The sequence below is a fragment of the Gobius niger genome (assembly GCF_951799975.1).
Source record: "Gobius niger genome assembly, chromosome: 18".
Taxonomy (NCBI): domain Eukaryota; kingdom Metazoa; phylum Chordata; class Actinopteri; order Gobiiformes; family Gobiidae; genus Gobius; species Gobius niger.
In genome coordinates, this window is record NC_136869.1 from 1,101,509 (window position 1) to 1,119,416 (window position 17,908).

Sequence of the window (17,908 nt, forward strand, 5' to 3'; positions counted from 1 at the left end):
GGCGGGGGGTCACGAACCCCTTTACCTGTTATAATGGGGGTCGCGGCTCCAAAAGGCTGAGAACCACTGCTCTAAAGGAACAGGCCAGTGTTAGCACGTTAGCATTTAGCCTCTCCTCCTCTATAGCTCCAAACCAAGATAGAAGCTACCGAGCTCTTCCACGTTTTCCCGATTTAAATATGGTTACGTGACAAAGTATAATGACACAAAATAAAACATGTGGATTTTCTAAGCGGATAAAAAGGAACTATATTGTGAGGCGTAATAATACCAGGAGTAGTTCCACATCCGCGCAGTAATATCTTGACTTTACTGTGCGGATGTGGAAGCTAAATGCTAACGGCGTCTGTGTTTACGTGACTGAGGACACGCGTGACGACCAGGCAGGTCCACATGAACTCGTCTAAGCTCAGGTAAGAACAGATCTCAGTTTATTTAAAACGTGGATGAGCTTGGTATTGATGGTTTTTTTTATTGCTGTTTGAGAATCTGAAACAAAAATGTTTAGAAAAAGATTAAGAAAAATGTGTTTTTATTGTGACTCTTTGACAAACAAACTTCAGTTTTATACAAAAATAATTTATATTGCAGAACATTACACGACGTCTTCAGCGGTCCTCGGGCCTTGCGGTCCCCGGGCCTCGCGGTCCCCGGGCCGCAGGTTGAGAAGCGCTAGGCCACAGCGGGGATGAAATACTGCAGAGACACGTCCTCATGGAGCAGGATGAGGTGGAGCAGGCGGTGATGGACCAGGTCTGAAACCAAGACCGAGACTTAGACCAGAGACCGAGACTTAGACCAGATAGTTAGCACCACTATCATAGCCACTTTAGCATAGGGACCTCTGGTGCTAACTATCATAGCCACTTTAGCATAGGGACCTCTGATGCTAACTATCATAACCACTTTAGCATAGGGACCTCTGATGCTAACTATCATAACCACTTTAGCATAGGGACCTCTGATGCTAACTATCATAGCCACTTTAGCATAGGGACCTCTGATGCTAACTATCATAGCCACTTTAGCATAGGGACCTCTGGTGCTAACTATCATAGCCACTTTAGCATAGGGACCTCTGATGCTAACTATCATAGCCACTTTAGCATAGGGACCTCTGATGCTAACTATCATAGCCACTTTAGCATAGAGACCTCTGATGCTAACTATCATAGCCACTTTAGCATAGAGACCTCTGATGCTAACTATCATAGCCACTTTAGCATAGGGACCTCTGATGCTAACTATCATAGCCACTTTAGCATAGGGACCTCTGATGCTAACTATCATAGCCACTTTAGCATACGGACCTCTGATGCTAACTATCATAGCCACTTTAGCATAGGGACCTCTGATGCTAACTATCATAGCCACTTTAGCATAGGGACCTCTGATGCTAACTATCATAGCCACTTTAGCATAGGGACCTCTGGTGCTAACTATCATAGCCACTTTAGCATACGGACCTCTGATGCTAACTATCATAGCCACTTTAGCATAGGGACCTCTGATGCTATCTATCATAGCCACTTTAGCATAGGGACCTCTGATGCTATCTATCATAGCCACTTTAGCATAGGGACCTCTGATGCTAACTATCATAGCCACTTTAGCATAGGGACCTCTGATGCTAACTATCATAGCCACTTTAGCATAGGGACCTCTGATGCTAACTATCATAGCCACTTTAGCATAGGGACCTCTGATGCTAACTATCATGGCCACTTTAGCATAGGGACCTCTGATGCTAACTATCATAGCCACTTTAGCATAGGGACCTCTGATGCTAACTATCATAGCCACTTTAGCATAGGGACCTCTGATGCTAACTATCATAGCCACTTTAGCATAGGGACCTCTGATGCTAACTATCATAGCCACTTTAGCATAGGGACCTCTGATGCTAACTATCATAGCCACTTTAGCATAGGGACCTCTGATGCTAACTATCATAGCCACTTTAGCATAGGGACCTCTGATGCTAACTATCATAGCCACTTTAGCATAGGGACCTCTGATGCTAACTAACCGGTGATTAGAAGCTATGTGCCGTCCCATAAGCCACTGCGCCTTTATTTTTCTTAAAAACTAGAAAAAGTGGTTAAAAATGGGAATAAATTGGAATAAAATTGGAAGGAAAATAGTAAAAAAAAAAATTGAAGTGGGAAGTACTGAGACAAAAATTAAGGGGAAAAGATGAGAAAATGGCAAACATGAGGGAAAATGATACAATTGGGAAAAATAGGGGAAAAAAGTAGTAAATTGGGGGGAAAAGGTAGAAAAGTAGGGGGGAAACTGGGTTAAAATCGGGGGATAAAACTGGGAAAAATCAAGACAAAAAATCCGGGAAAGTGGGGCAGGGCGATGTGGCCTAAAATCACTATCACAATATAAAAAAGAAATATCACGATAACGATATATTTCACGATATCACTGACAACGTACACAATCCCAGCCTTACGCCTTTTGTGATATTTTATTATTATTATGTTTTATTAAATGATTGACCTCCTGGAGCCCCTGTCCCGGTGCTTCTGCTGCTCTCGTGGAGTTTATTCAGTCCTTTTTGTCGCCTGTTCCGGACAATCCTCTTTCGGAGCGACAGATTTGCATTTGTTTAAGTTTAAGTTTAACCCCTTAACTCCCGCCTGAACCGAGCACATTTTCTCCAGTTTGGCTTTACCCCAATCCAAAAGCTTCTGGGAAAAAGGTGTGAAAATAGCGACAAAACTGAGACGAAAACAATGATGGAAATGTGACAAAAAAGTGACGAAAAATTTATGAAAAAGTGGCAAAAATGTCACAAAAAAATGACAAGAAATTGACGAAAAAATTGATAAAAATTTGACAAAAAAATGGACAAAAATTTGATAAAAAATTGATGAAAAACATTACAAAAAATTGACAAAAAATGACAAAAATGTGACAAAAATGTGACAAAAATGTGACAAAAAAATGACAAAAAATTGACAAAAAATGACAAAAATGTGACAAAAATGTGACAAAAATGTGACAAAAAAATGACAAAAAATTGACAAAAATGTGACAAAAATGTGACAAAAATGTGACATAAAAAATGACAAAAACGTGATAAAAAATGACAAAAATGTGACAAAATGTGACAAAAATGTGACAAAAATGTGACAAAAATGTGACAAAAATGTGACAAAAATGTGACATAAAAAATGACAAAAACGTGATAAAAAATGACAAAAATGTGACAAAATGTGACATAAAAAATGACAAAAATGTGACAAAATGTGACAAAAACGTGATAAAAAATGACAAAAATGTGACAAAATGTGACAAAAATGTGACAAAAATGTGACAAAAATGTGACAAAAATGTGACAAAAATGTGACATAAAAAATGACAAAAATGTGACAAAATGTGACAAAAATGTGACAAAAATGTGACAAAATGTGACAAAAACGTGATAAAAAATGACAAAAATGTGACAAAATGTGACAAAAATGTGACAAAAATGTGACAAAAATGTGACAAAAATGTGACAAAATGTGACATAAAAAATGACAAAAATGTGACAAAATGTGACAAAAATGTGACAAAAAAAATGACAAAAATGTGACAAAATGTGACAAAAATGTGACATAAAAAATGACAAAAATGTGACAAAATGTGACCAAATGTGACAAAAATGAGTTTAAAACCCAACAAAAAAATGATGGAAAAAAAAATGTGATGACGTGAGGAAAAAGATCCTCTCGGTTCAGGCGGGAGTTCAGAGGTTAAGTTTAATGTCAGATATGTGTGTTATTAGGACACTCACTGCACAGGGCTTTGCTGGGGTTTAAGTATAAGTTAGAGGAGACTCACTGCACAGGGCTTTGCTGGGGTTTAAGTATAAGTTAGAGGAGACTCACTGCACAGGGCTTTGCTGGGGTTTAAGTATAAGTTAGAGGAGACTCACTGCACAGGGCTTTGCTGGGGTTTAAGTATAAGTTCGGACACTCACTGCACAGGGCTTTGCTGGGGTTTAAGTATAAGTTAGGAGACTCACTGCACAGGGCTTTGCTGGGGTTTAAGTATAAGTTCGGACACTCACTGCACAGGGCTTTGCTGGGGTTTAAGTATAAGTTAGGAGACTCACTGCACAGGGCTTTGCTGGGGTTTAAGTATAAGTTAGGAGACTCACTGCACAGGGCTTTGCTGGGGTTTAAGTATAAGTTAGGAGACTCACTGCACAGGGCTTTGCTGGGGTTTAAGTATAAGTTAGAGGAGACTCACTGCACAGGGCTTTGCTGGGGTTTAGGTATAAGTTAGAGGAGACTCACTGCACAGGGCTTTGCTGGGGTTTAAGTATAAGTTAGAGGAGACTCACTGCACAGGGCTTTGCTGGGGTTTAAGTATAAGTTCGGACACTCACTGCACAGGGCTTTGCTGGGGTTTAAGTATAAGTTTAAGTATAAGTTGGGGACTCACTGCACAGGGCTTTGCTGGGGTTTAAGTATAAGTTTAAGTATAAGTTAGGACACTCACTGCACAGGGCTTTGCTGGGGTTTAGGTATAAGTTAGGACACTCACTGCACAGGGCTTTGCTGGGGTTTAAGTATAAGTTAGGACACTCACTGCACAGGGCTTTGCTGGGGTTTAAGTATAAGTTAGGACACTCACTGCACAGGGCTTTGCTGGGGTTTAGGTATAAGTTAGGACACTCACTGCACAGGGCTTTGCTGGGGTTTAAGTATAAGTTTAGGTATAAGTTCGGACACTCACTGCACAGGGCTTTGCTGGGGTTTAAGTATAAGTTAGGGGAGACTCACTGCACAGGGCTTTGCTGGGGTTTAAGTGTAAGTTAGGAGACTCACTGCAAAATGTGATAAAAATTTGACAAAAAATTACAAAAAAATTGACTAAAAAATGACAAAAATGTGAGAAAATGTGAGAAAAATATGACAAAAAATTGATGAAAAAAAGACAAAAAAATGACAAAAAATTGACAAAAAAATGACAAAAAAATGTGACAAAAATGTGACAAAAAATTGACAAAAAATTGACAAAAAAATGTGACAAAAATGTGACAAAAAATGACAAAAATGTGACAAAAAATGACAAAAATGTGACAAAAAAAGGACAAAAATTTGATAAAAAAAAATTACAAAAAAAATGACAAAAAAGTTAATAAAATGAGTTGAAAACCCAACAAAAAATGATGAGAAAAAAAAATGTGATGACGTGAAGAAAAAGATCCTCTCGGTTCAGGCGGGAGTTCAGAGGTTAAGTTTAATATGTGTGTGATTAAGCGACTCACTGCACAGGGCTTTGCTGGGGTTTAAGTATAAGTTTAAGTATAAGTTAGGGACTCACTGCACAGGGCTTTGCTGGGGTTTAAGTATAAGTTTAAGTATAAGTTAGGGACTCACTGCACAGGGCTTTGCTGGGGTTTAAGTATAAGTTTAAGTATAAGTTAGGGACTCACTGCACAGGGCTTTGCTGGGGTTTAAGTATAAGTTTAAGTATAAGTTAGGGACTCACTGCACAGGGCTTTGCTGGGGTTTAAGTATAAGTTGGACACTCACTGCACAGGGCTTTGCTGGGGTTTAAGTATAAGTTTAAGTATAAGTCGGACACTCACTGCACAGGGCTTTGCTGGGGTTTAAGTATAAGTTTAAGTATAAGTTGGAGACTCACTGCACAGGGCTTTGCTGGGGTTTAAGTATAAGTTAGAGACTCACTGCACAGGGCTTTGCTGGGGTTTAAGTATAAGTTAGAGGAGACTCACTGCACAGGGCTTTGCTGGGGTTTAAGTATAAGTTTAAGTGTAAGTTCGGACACTCACTGCACAGGGCTTTGCTGGGGTTTAAGTATAAGTTTAGGTATAAGTTCGGACACTCACTGCACAGGGCTTTGCTGGGGTTTAGGTATAAGTTGGGGACTCACTGCACAGGGCTTTGCTGGGGTTGACCTGCTGTCCCGTGAGGAACTGCTGCAGGCGGCGGATGTCGAGTCGAGCCTGAGCCATGGCGTCCGCGTCCCTCTGAGAGCCGCCGTCTGCAACACATTCCACACACATGTACTACCTCCACACTGTAATCCAGGGGGGGGGGTCCAGGAGGAGGGGGGGGGGGCGAGCTTTACCCCAGGGCGGGTTCCCCAGGTCTTTGAAATGCGTGGTGACTGAGACCAGGTCCGTCTCGATCTTCAGGTTCATCTCTCCGCTCATGTTGGCCTCCAGAACCTGCAGATCCAAAACAAACAACAGTCAGAGATTAAAGATGGACCAGGATGAAGCCGGGGAGGAAGCACCAGGAAGATGGACAAAAATGTGATAAAGAGTGACGAAAAAATGACAAAAATGTGACAAAAAAATGACCAAGAAAATGACCAAAAAAAATGACCAAAATGTGACAAAAATGTGACAAAAAATTACAAAAAATGTACGAAAAAAATACAAAAAAATGACAAAAATGTGATACAAATTTTACGAAAAAATGACAAAAATGTGACAAAAATGTGATAAAAATTTGACCAAAAAATTAGCAAAAATTGACAAAAAAATCACAAAAATTTGACATAAAAATGACAAAAAATGATTAAAATTTGTCCAAAAAAATGACAAAAAATGTACGAAACAATTACAAAAAAGTGAAAAAAATTGACGAAAAAAAATGACGGAAAATGGACAAAAAATTGACATAAAATTGGCAAAAATGTGACAAAAAAATGACCAAAAAAATGATAAAAATGTGACAAAAAACTGACAAAAAATTGAAAAAAATTGACGAAAAAATGTGACAAAAAATGGACAAAAAAAAATCACAAAAAATTGACATAAGAATGACAAAAATGTGATTAAAATTTGTCCAAAAAATGACAAAAAAATGACAAAAAAAATTACACAAAATTGACAAAAAATTACAAAAAAATTACAAAAAATTTGATAAAAATGTGATAAAAAAAATAGACGAAAATTTGATGAAAAAAATGATGAAAAAAATGACAAAAATGTGACAGATCCAAAACAAACAACAGTCAGGGATTAAAGAAGAACCAGGATGAAGCCGGGGAGGAAGCACCAGGAAGATGGACAAAAATGTGATAAAGAGTGACGAAAAAATGACCAAAAAAATGACCAAAAAAATGACCAAAATGTGCCAAAATATGACAAAAAATTTACAAAAAATTTACAAAAAATTTACGAAAAAATGACAAAAATGTGACAAAAAAATGACAAAAATGTGACAAAAAATCACAAAAAAATCACAAAATATCGACAAAAAAATGACAAAAAATTGATTACATTTTTTCCAAAATATGACAAAAAATTAACGAAAAAATAACAAAAATGTGACAAAAAATTTACACAAAAATTTGATTCAAATTTGTCCCAAAAAATTGACAAAAAATTACCAAAATAATACAAAAATGTGAAAAAAATTGACGGAAAACTGACAAAAAAATGACAAAACATTGACCAATAAATTTACAAAAAATCGACCAAAAAATGACAAAAAATTGATTAAAAGTTTTCCAAAATATGACAAAAAATTTACGAAAAAATTACAAAAAAATGACAAAAATGTGACAAAAATGTGACAAAAAATGTGACAAAAAATTGACATAAAAACCACAAACATTTGATTAAAATTTGTCCAAAAAATGACAAAAAATTGACAAAAATGTGGAAAAAAAATGACAAAAAAATGACAAAAAATTTGATAAAAAAATGTGGGAAAAAAAAATTACAATTTTTTTTTACAAAAATGTGATAAAAAATTGACGGAAATTTTATTTAAAAAAATGACAAAATGTGACAGATCCAAAACAAACAACAGTCAGAGACTAAAGATGAACCAGGATGAAGCCGGGGCCGGCGCACCAGGAAGTTGGACAAGTTCTTCATCCGGTCCACCACGTTTTTGATGGTCTTCAGCGGCGGCAGGTAAATACTGACCTGAAACACAGAGAGACCGTTAAGCTTCACCGACCGGGACTGGACCGAGACCCAGGACCGGACCGGGACTGGACCGGGACGGGACCAGGACTGGACTGGACCAGGACTGGACTGGACCGGGACTGGACCGGGACTGGACCGGGACTGGACCGGGACGAGGCTTCACTCACGTCGAAGTCCGGCATGTGCGGCTCCTTGAACTCGTGCCACAGTTTCCTGGGGATGACGTCGACCGGGACGTCGTGGGTCACCACTCGACTCACGGCGGAGAGGGTCGGCTGCAGGGGAGAAAACCAGGAGTTAAAGAGGAGGAAACCAGGAGGAAACCAGGAGGAAACCAGGAGTAAACCCGGAGTAAACCAGGAGTAAACCAGGAGAAAACCAGGAGTAAACCAGGAGTAAAACAAGAGTATAACAGGAGCATTAATCCGGTGTATGAAAGGAGAGGCCCCGTTTCTCCCTCTCACCAGGTCTGCTGCGAGCGTCAGGCAGGGACAGTGTTTCTTGGTGAGTTTGAGCTTCAGAGCTTTGGCGTTTTGGACGGTCTTCAAGGCTCGGGAAAGGTTCTCCGGCGCCACCTCCAGGCAGATCTCGTTATCCTCCGGCGTCACGCCCTCCATCTGGTACTCGTCGAAGAAGTTAGCCTGAGGGCACGGGGAGGACTCGTCACACATCCACACTCAGATATTTGTCATACAGAAGAATAAAACACATTAATATGTTCATTTATTCCTTTTCCTTTGGGATTTGTGTCGTTTGTTTGAGGTGAAACAACCAAGAAACTTCCTCTAACGACAAAAAGGCAGAAAAACACTTCACAAGTTTGTATTTCTTATTTCCCCCACACAAATTTTCCATGTTTTCCCTAAATTTCCCCCAAATTTCCCCTTTTTATTTATGTTTTTTCCCCCAATGTGCCCAAAATAAAAATAAAAAATTTATTGAAACTTTTCAACTTGTTTTTCCACTTTTTTTTCATATTTCTTTTCAACTTTTCCCCCGAAATTTCCTCCAATTTTGTCCACATCCCCCCCAAATATCTGTACATGAATACAAAAACTTTCACCCCGCCAATATTTCTCAAATGTATACACATTTTTCCACTTCTTTTTCATTGTCACTTTATTACGTTTTTGCTGCTCTTCTGTCACTTTTTTGCTGGATTTTTGTCATTTCTTGCTGGATTTTTGTCTTTTTTTTGCTGGATTTTTGTCAGTTTTTCTGCTGGATTTTTGTCTTTTTTTGCTGGATTTTTGTCACTTTTTTTGCCGGATTTTTGTCACTTTTTTGCTGGATTTTTGTCACTTTTTTGCTGGATTTTTGTCACTTTTTTGCTGGATTTTTGTCACTTTTTTTGCTGGATTTTTGTCACTTTTTTTGCTGGATTTTTGTCACTTTTTTTGCTGGATTTTTGTCACTTTTTTGCTGGATTTTTGTCACTTTTTTGCTGGATTTTTGTCACTTTTTTGCTGGATTTTTGTCACTTTTTTGCTGGATTTTTGTCACTTTTTTTGCTGGATTTTTGTCACTTTTTTGCTGGATTTTTGTCACTTTTTTTGCTGAATTTTTGTCATTTTTTTGCTGGATTTTGTCATTTTTTCTGCTGGATTTTTGTCTTTTTTTGCTGAATTTTTGTCTTTTTTTGCTGAATTTTTGTCATTTTTTTGCTGGATTTTTGTCATTTTTTCTGCTGGATTTTTGTCATTTTTTTGCTGGATTTTTGTCACTTTTTTTGCTGGATTTTTGTCACTTTTTTTGCTGGATTTTTGTCACTTTTTTGCTGGATTTTTGTCTTTTTTTGCTGAATTTTTGTCACTTTTTTTGCTGGATTTTTGTCCTTTTTTTGCTGGATTTTTGTCACTTTTTTGCTGGATTTTTGTCATTTTTTGCTGGATTTTTGTCAGTTTTTCTGCTGGATTTTTGTCTTTTTTTGCTGGATTTTTGTCACTTTTTTTGCCGGATTTTTGTCACTTTTTTGCTGGATTTTTGTCACTTTTTTGCTGGATTTTTGTCACTTTTTTGCTGGATTTTTGTCACTTTTTTGCTGGATTTTTGTCACTTTTTTGCTGGATTTTTGTCACTTTTTTGCTGGATTTTTGTCACTTTTTTTGCTGGATTTTTGTCACTTTTTTTGCTGGATTTTTGTCACTTTTTTTGCTGGATTTTTGTCACTTTTTTGCTGGATTTTTGTCACTTTTTTGCTGGATTTTTGTCACTTTTTTGCTGGATTTTTGTCACTTTTTTGCTGGATTTTTGTCACTTTTTTTGCTGGATTTTTGTCACTTTTTTGCTGGATTTTTGTCACTTTTTTGCTGAATTTTTGTCTTTTTTTTGCTGGATTTTTGTCATTTTTTCTGCTGGATTTTTGTCTTTTTTTGCTGAATTTTTGTCTTTTTTTGCTGAATTTTTGTCATTTTTTTGCTGGATTTTTGTCATTTTTTCTGCTGGATTTTTGTCATTTTTTTGCTGGATTTTTGTTACTTTTTTTGCTGGATTTTGTCACTTTTTTTGCTGGATTTTTGTCATTTTTTCTGCTGGATTTTTGTCATTTTTTTGCTGGATTTTTGTTACTTTTTTTGCTGGATTTTTGTCACTTTTTTTGCCGGATTTTTGTCACTTTTTGCTGGATTTTTGTCACTTTTTTGCCGGATTTTTGTCACTTTTTTGCTGGATTTTTGTCAGTTTTTCTGCCGGATTTTTGTCACTTTTTTGCTGGATTTTTGTCACTTTTTTTGCCGGATTTTTGTCACTTTTTTTCCTGGATTTTTGTCACTTTTTTGCTGGATTTTTGTCACTTTTTTGCTGGATTTTTGTCACTTTTTTGCTGGATTTTTGTCACTTTTTTTGCTGGATTTTTGTCACTTTTTTGCTGGATTTTTGTCACTTTTTTTGCTGAGTTTTTGTCATTTTTGTCACTTCTTTTAGTCACTTTTTAGCTTTTTTGTTGCGTTTACATCCTCATTTTCTTCTCGTTTTTTGCCTCTGTTTTGAAGAAGCTTTTCGATTTGGAGAATTTGGAGAAAACATGTTCAGGTGGGAGTTAAGAGGTTAAATGTTGATGACAGACAAGCATAAAAACTTGAATATACAGATTTTATATTTCTTTTATACCAGTAGAACCTAAACCTTATATTTTCGATACCAGACTGGTATAACTTAAAGGAACAGGCCAACAATGATGGAAAAATGACAAAAATGTGACAAAAAATTGACAAAAATGTGACAAAAAAATTGACGGAAAAAATGACAAAAATGTGATAAAAAAATTGACAAAAATGTGACAAAATAATGACAAAAATGTGACAAAAAATTGACAAAAATGTGACAAAAAATTGACGGACAAATTGACAAAAAATTGACAAAAATGTGACAAAAAATTGACAAAAATGTGCCGAAAAAATGACAAAAATGTGACGAAAAATTGACGAAAAAATGACAAAAATGTGACAAAAAATTGACAAAAATGTGACGAAAAAATAACAAAAATGTGACAAAAAATTGACAAAAATGTGACAAAAAAATTGACGGAAAAAATGACAAAAATGTGATAAAAAAATTGACAAAAATGTGACAAAATAATGACAAAAATGTGACAAAAAATTGACAAAAATGTGACAAAAAATTGACGGACAAATTGACAAAAAATTGACAAAAATGTGACAAAAAATTGACAAAAATGTGCCGAAAAAATGACAAAAATGTGACGAAAAATTGACGAAAAAATGACAAAAATGTGACAAGAAATTGACAAAAATGTGACGAAAAAATAACAAAAATGTGACAAAAAATTGACAAAAATCTGACAAAAAATTGACGGAAAAAATGACAAAAATGTGATAAAAAAATTGACAAAAATGTGACAAAATAATGACAAAAATGTGACAAAAAATTGACAAAAATGTGACAAAAAATTGACGGACAAATTGACAAAAAATTGACAAAAATGTGACAAAAAATTGACAAAAATGTGCCGAAAAAATGACAAAAATGTGACGAAAAATTGACGAAAAAATGACAAAAATGTGACAAGAAATTGACAAAAATGTGACAAAAAATTGACAAAAATGTGATAAAAAAATTGACAAAAATGTGACAAAAAATTGACAAAAATGTGACAAAAAATTGACGGAAAAAATGACAAAAATGTGACAAAAAATTGACAAAAATGTGACGAAAAATTGACGAAAAAATGACAAAAATGTGACAAAAAATTGACAAAAATGTGACGAAAAAATGACAAAAATGTGACAAAAAATTGACGGAAAAATTGACAAAAATGTGACGAAAAAATAACAAAAATGTGACAAAAAATTGACAAAAATGTGACGAAAAATTGACGAAAAAATGACAAAAATGTGGCAAAAAATTGACAAAAATGTGATAAAAAAATGACAAAAAAATGACAAAAAATGACAAAAAAGTTACAAAAAAGTTACAAAAATGAGTTGAATACCTAACAGAAAAAAATGATGGAAAAAAAATGTGCTGACGTGAGGAAAAAGCTCCTCTCGGTTCAGGCTCAGTAAGAGGTTACCAGAACACGGCCTCAGGACTTCAGACCGGACTGAACCGGGACACAGGGACGTCCTCAGACACACTGACCTGGGACAGCTCGCACCACATGCTGACGCCGCCGTTCGCCACTTTCTCCGACAGGATGAAGAACAGATTATCGGGAGTGAGGCGCAGCACGCAGGTCTTCGTCAGCTTCGAGATGGTCGTGATCACGCCTGAAACAAAACTCACTCACTGTCAACACCTTCATGCTTTGGGAACACAATATTATGTCCAAAGAAGCGCTACAAGTTTGATTTATTATTATTATAGTTTTTATACTTTGGGTCTGTAGTGTTTTGTTCAGTGTAAATTTCATAAATATCCGTCTGTGTCTCGTCCAATCAGAAGCAGAGTCAGCGCCAAGAGCCTCAATAAACATTTACTTTAAGTTTCCTCCATCATCATCTACAGCGCTCACAGCAAAGCGACTGATCGTAAGAATAACCGAGAGATTAATCCATTACAAAATAATCATTAGCTGCATTAACCTGCACCAGGTACAGTGTGTCACACCTAAAGTCTTCCTGAAAGAACCCTTTGGACCATTTTGAAAACAAGAAGATTTAATGAATAGAAGAAGTTTGAATTCAGGAACCACAGCGAACATTTTCATTTAGTTGCTTTTACTCTCATTGTTTTGTAAGTAATAAATCAGGTATTGGGCTTTTAACCTTAACTCCCGCCTGAACCGAGAGGATCTTTTTCCTCACGTCATCATTTTTTTGTTGGGTGTTCAACTCATTTTTGTTCATTTTTTGTCACATTTTTGACTTTTTTTCGTCAATTTTTTGTCAATTTTTTTGTCAAATTTTTATCACATTTTTGTCATTTTTGTGTGATATTTTTGGAATTTTTTCGTCAATTTTTTCGTCAATTTCTTGCGACATTTGTGCCACTTTTTCATAAATTCTTCGTCGCTTTTTTGTCACATTTCCATCATTGTTTTCGTCTCAGTTCTGTCACTCTTTTCACACCTTTTCTCCAGAAACTTTTGGATTGGGGTAAAGCCAAACTGGAGAAAATGTGCTCGGTTCAGGCGGGAGTTCAGGGGTTAAGTATTGTCCACCTCTGGAAATAAACATGTCAAAGTTTGTGTATTATTCTACATGAACCCCAGGAAGAATAGTTATAGTTATAGTTACAGCTCTGGTTATTAAAACTTATGGAAACTTTCCCTCCATCTATGTCACTGACTCAAAATTAAATATTCTTCCTCCCAACTTTTCTTCATTAACTGCTTCATTGAAACAAAACTCTGATTATTACAGCAGTTTTTCTCCATCAAACTAAGTAATTTAACTTCTTAACTCCCGCCTGAACCGAGAGCATTTTCTCCAGTTCAGCTTTACCCAAATCCTGTAGGTCAGTGTAACGCCTCATTTGAAAGCTAAGATCTACAAAACTCATCTAAATGGATCTTTTCCCTCACGTCATCAGATTTTTTTTCCATCATTGTTTTTTGGGGGGTTTTCAACTCATTTTTGTAACTGTTTTGTAATTTTTTTGTGACATTTTTGGCACTTTTTAATCAAATTTGTCATTTTTTGGTCACATTTTTTGTCATTTTTTCATCACTTTTTTGTCACATTTTTTCATCTTTTTTTAATCAAATTTTTGTTAGATTTTTTCATCATTTTTTAGGAACTTTTTTGTCAATTTTTGTCAATTTTTTGTCAGATTTTGGTCATTTTTTTGTCAAATTTTTGTCAGATTTTGGTCACATTTTTTGTCATTTTTTCATCACTTTTTTGTCACATTTTTTCATCATTTTTTCATCAAATTTTTTCATCATTTTTGTAATTTTTTTGTCAATTTTGTGTCATTTTTTGTCACATTTTTGTCATTTTTTCGTCAATTTTTTGTCATTTTTTCATCACTTTTTTGTCAATTTTTATCAAATTTTCATCATTTCTTATTCAAATTTTTGTCAATTTTTTATCAATTTTTTTCATTTTTTCATCATTTTTTAATCAAATTTTTCATCATTTTTGTAATTTTTTTGTCAATTTTGTGTCATTTTTTGTCACATTTTTGTCATTTTTTCATCATTTTTTTGTCACTTTTTTTGTCACATTTCCATCATTGTTTTCGTCTCAGTTTTGTCTCTATTTTCACACCTTGTTTCCAGACCCTTTTGGATTGGGGTAAAGCCAAACTGGAGAGAATGTGCTCGGTTCAGGCGGGAGTTAAAGGAATAGGCCACCGTTTTTACATGCTAAGATATGTTCTTAGCTCACTTTAGTCGAGTTAATATATCCCCGTCTGGTCTTTGTCCGTGCGCTCACACATACGCAGCCTCTCCCACATGTCACATAGCTCCAAAAAAGCTCACGATAGAAGCTACCAAGCTCTTCCACGTGTTCCCTATTTAAATAAAGTTACGTGAAGTGTTTTCATGCGAAGTATATTTACCCAGAAATGTAGCATGTCGATTTTATAAGCAAATAAAAAGGGGGACTATATTGTGAGGCGTAATGATACGAGGAGCACAGCGTCCGCGCAGTAACTCCTAAAGACTTCCCCCGCTCACTTCCGTCAATAACCTTTAGGAGTTACTGCGCGGACGTTTTACTCCTCGTATCATTACGCCTCACAATATAGTCCCCGTTTTTATTTGCTTATAAAATCGACATGCTACATTTCTGGGTAAATATACTTCGCATGAAAACACTTCACGTAACTTTATTTAAATAGGGAACACGTGGAAGAGCTTGGTAGCTTCTATCGTGAGCTTTTTTGGAGCTATATGACATGTGGGAGAGGCTGCGTATGTGCTCCGTTTGCCTGGCAGAGCGCACGGAGAAAGACCAGACGGGGATATATTAACACGTCTAAAGTGAGGTAAGAACATATCTTAGCATTTAAAAACGGTGGCCAATTCCTTTAAGGGGTTAAAGTAATGGTAAAACCTGTAGCTACTTATAATAATAATAACTATATGTAACTCGTGGCTTTGGCTGCTGCGGAGTTCAGGACGCCGTTAGCATGTTAGCCGGTTAGCATGTTAGCTTGTTGCTCTCTTCATATTCTCGACAGAACAAAAGGAGACATTTGTGAGCTCACGTGTGAAGTGGTTGAGGCAGGCGATGTCGATGATCTTCCCGCGGAACTTCATGTTTTATTCACTTAAACTTGAGGAGAAAATCGTGGGACAGTTTTGAAGCTCGCGCCGCCTTTGGTTTGTTTATGTCCCGCGACGCAAAGGTTCCGGGGGAAACGAGAGCAGCAGACTTTAGTTCCGTCACAGAAACATCATATCATCAAAAATAGGTTTTATCATACATTTTTATCATTTATTTAATAACATTACATCACTATTACATTAACACAGGGCACTGGATCCCAGAGTCAGATCAGTTTTAGATTAATTATACATTATGTTTCTATAACATGACGGACTAAACAAGGACTTAACAAGGACTAAACCAGGACTAAACCAGGGCTAAACCATGACTAAACCAGGACTAAACCAGGTCTAAACCAGGACTAAACCAGGACTAAACCAGGGCTAAACCATGACTAAACCAGGACTAAACCAGGACTAAACCAGGGCTAAACCATGACTAAACCAGGACTAAACCAGGACTAAACAAGGACTGAACAAGGACTAAACCAGGACTAAACACAGGACTAAACCAGGACTAAACCAGGACTAAACCAGGGCTAAACCAGGACTAAACCAGGACTAAACCAGGACTAAACCAGGACTAAACCATGACTAAACCAGGACTGAACCAGGACTGAACCAGGACTGAACAAGGACTGAACAAGGGCTAAACCAGGACTAAACCAGGGCTAAACCAGGGCTAAACCAGGACTAAACCAGGACTAAACTAGGGCTAAACCAGGGCTAAACCAGGACTAAACACAGGACTAAACCAGGACTAAACCAGGACTAAACCAGGGCTAAACCATGACTAAACCATGACTAAACCAGGACTAAACCAGGACTAAACCAGGACTAAACCAGGACTAAACCAGGACTAAACCAGGACTAAACCAGGTCTAAACCAGGACTAAACCAGGACTAAACAAGGTCTAAACCAGGGCTAAACCATGACTAAACAAGGTCTAAACCAGGGCTAAACCAGGACTAAACAAGGACTGAACAAGGACTAAACCAGGGCTAAACCATGACTAAACCATGACTAAACCAGGACTAAACCAGGACTAAACCAGGACTAAACCAGGACTAAACCAGGACTAAACCAGGACTAAACCAGGTCTAAACCAGGACTAAACCAGGACTAAACAAGGTCTAAACCAGGGCTAAACCATGACTAAACAAGGTCTAAACCAGGACTGAACCAGGACTAAACCAGGCCTAAACCAGGACTAAACAAGGACTGAACAAGGACTAAACCAGGACTAAACCAGGACTAAACCAGGACTAAAGAAGGACTAAACCAGGACTAAACCAGGACTAAACCAGGACTGAACCAGGACTAAACAAGGTCTAAACCAGGACTAAACCAGGACTAAACCAGGACTAAACAAGGTCTAAACCAGGGCTAAACCATGACTAAACCAGGACTAAACCAGGGCTAAACCAGGACTAAACCAGGACTAAACCAGGACTAAACCAGGACTAAACAAGGACTAAACAAGGACTGAACAAGGACTAAACCAGGACTAAACCAGGACTAAACCAGGGCTAAACCAGGACTAAACCAGGACTAAACCAGGACTAAACCAGGACTAAACCAGGACTAAACAAGGACTGAACAAGGACTAAACCAGGACTAAACCAGGACTAAACCAGGACTAAAGAAGGACTAAACCAGGCCTAAACAAGGACTAAACCAGGACTAAACCAGGACTAAACAAGGTCTAAACCAGGGCTAAACCATGACTAAACCAGGACTAAACCAGGTCTAAACCAGGCCTAAACAAGGACTAAACCAGGACTAAACCAGGACTAAACAAGGTCTAAACCAGGACTAAACCAGGGCTAAACCAGGACTAAACCAGGACTAAACCAGGGCTAAACCAGGGCTAAACCATGACTAAACCAGGACTAAACCAGGGCTAAACCAGGACTAAACCAGGGCTAAACCAGGACTAAACCAGGACTAAACCAGGACTAAACCAGGGCTAAACCAGGACTAAACCAGGGCTAAACCAGGACTAAACCAGGACTAAACCAGGACTAAACCAGGGCTAAACCAGGTCTAAACCAGGACTAAACCAGGACTAAACCAGGGCTAAACCAGGACTAAACCAGGGCTAAACCAGGACTAAACCAGGACTAAACCAGGACTAAACCAGGGCTAAACCAGGACTAAACCAGGGCTAAACCAGGACTAAACCAGGGCTAAACCAGGGCTAAACCATGACTAAACCAGGACTAAACCAGGGCTAAACCAGGTCTAAACCAGGACTAAACCAGGACTAAACCAGGGCTAAACCAGGACTAAACCAGGACTAAACCAGGGC

The 17,908-nt window shown here is 37.3% G+C and overlaps 1 protein-coding gene across 1 annotated transcript; it reads right to left on the reverse strand.

The window, feature by feature from the left end:
- Window positions 1–638: 638 nt before the first annotated feature.
- On the reverse strand, window positions 639–15,670 carry hus1 (HUS1 checkpoint clamp component). The gene is made up of 8 exons (XM_079576003.1): window positions 15,536–15,670; window positions 12,518–12,645; window positions 8,383–8,559; window positions 8,086–8,193; window positions 7,841–7,915; window positions 6,100–6,199; window positions 5,902–6,012; window positions 639–755 (listed from the first exon to the last, which is right to left on the reverse strand). Exons 1-8 carry the CDS (start codon window positions 15,585–15,587, stop codon window positions 673–675), a joined length of 834 nt encoding a protein of 277 aa, XP_079432129.1. The 5' UTR covers window positions 15,588–15,670; the 3' UTR covers window positions 639–672.
- Between the last annotated feature and the right edge of the window lie 2,238 nt (window positions 15,671–17,908).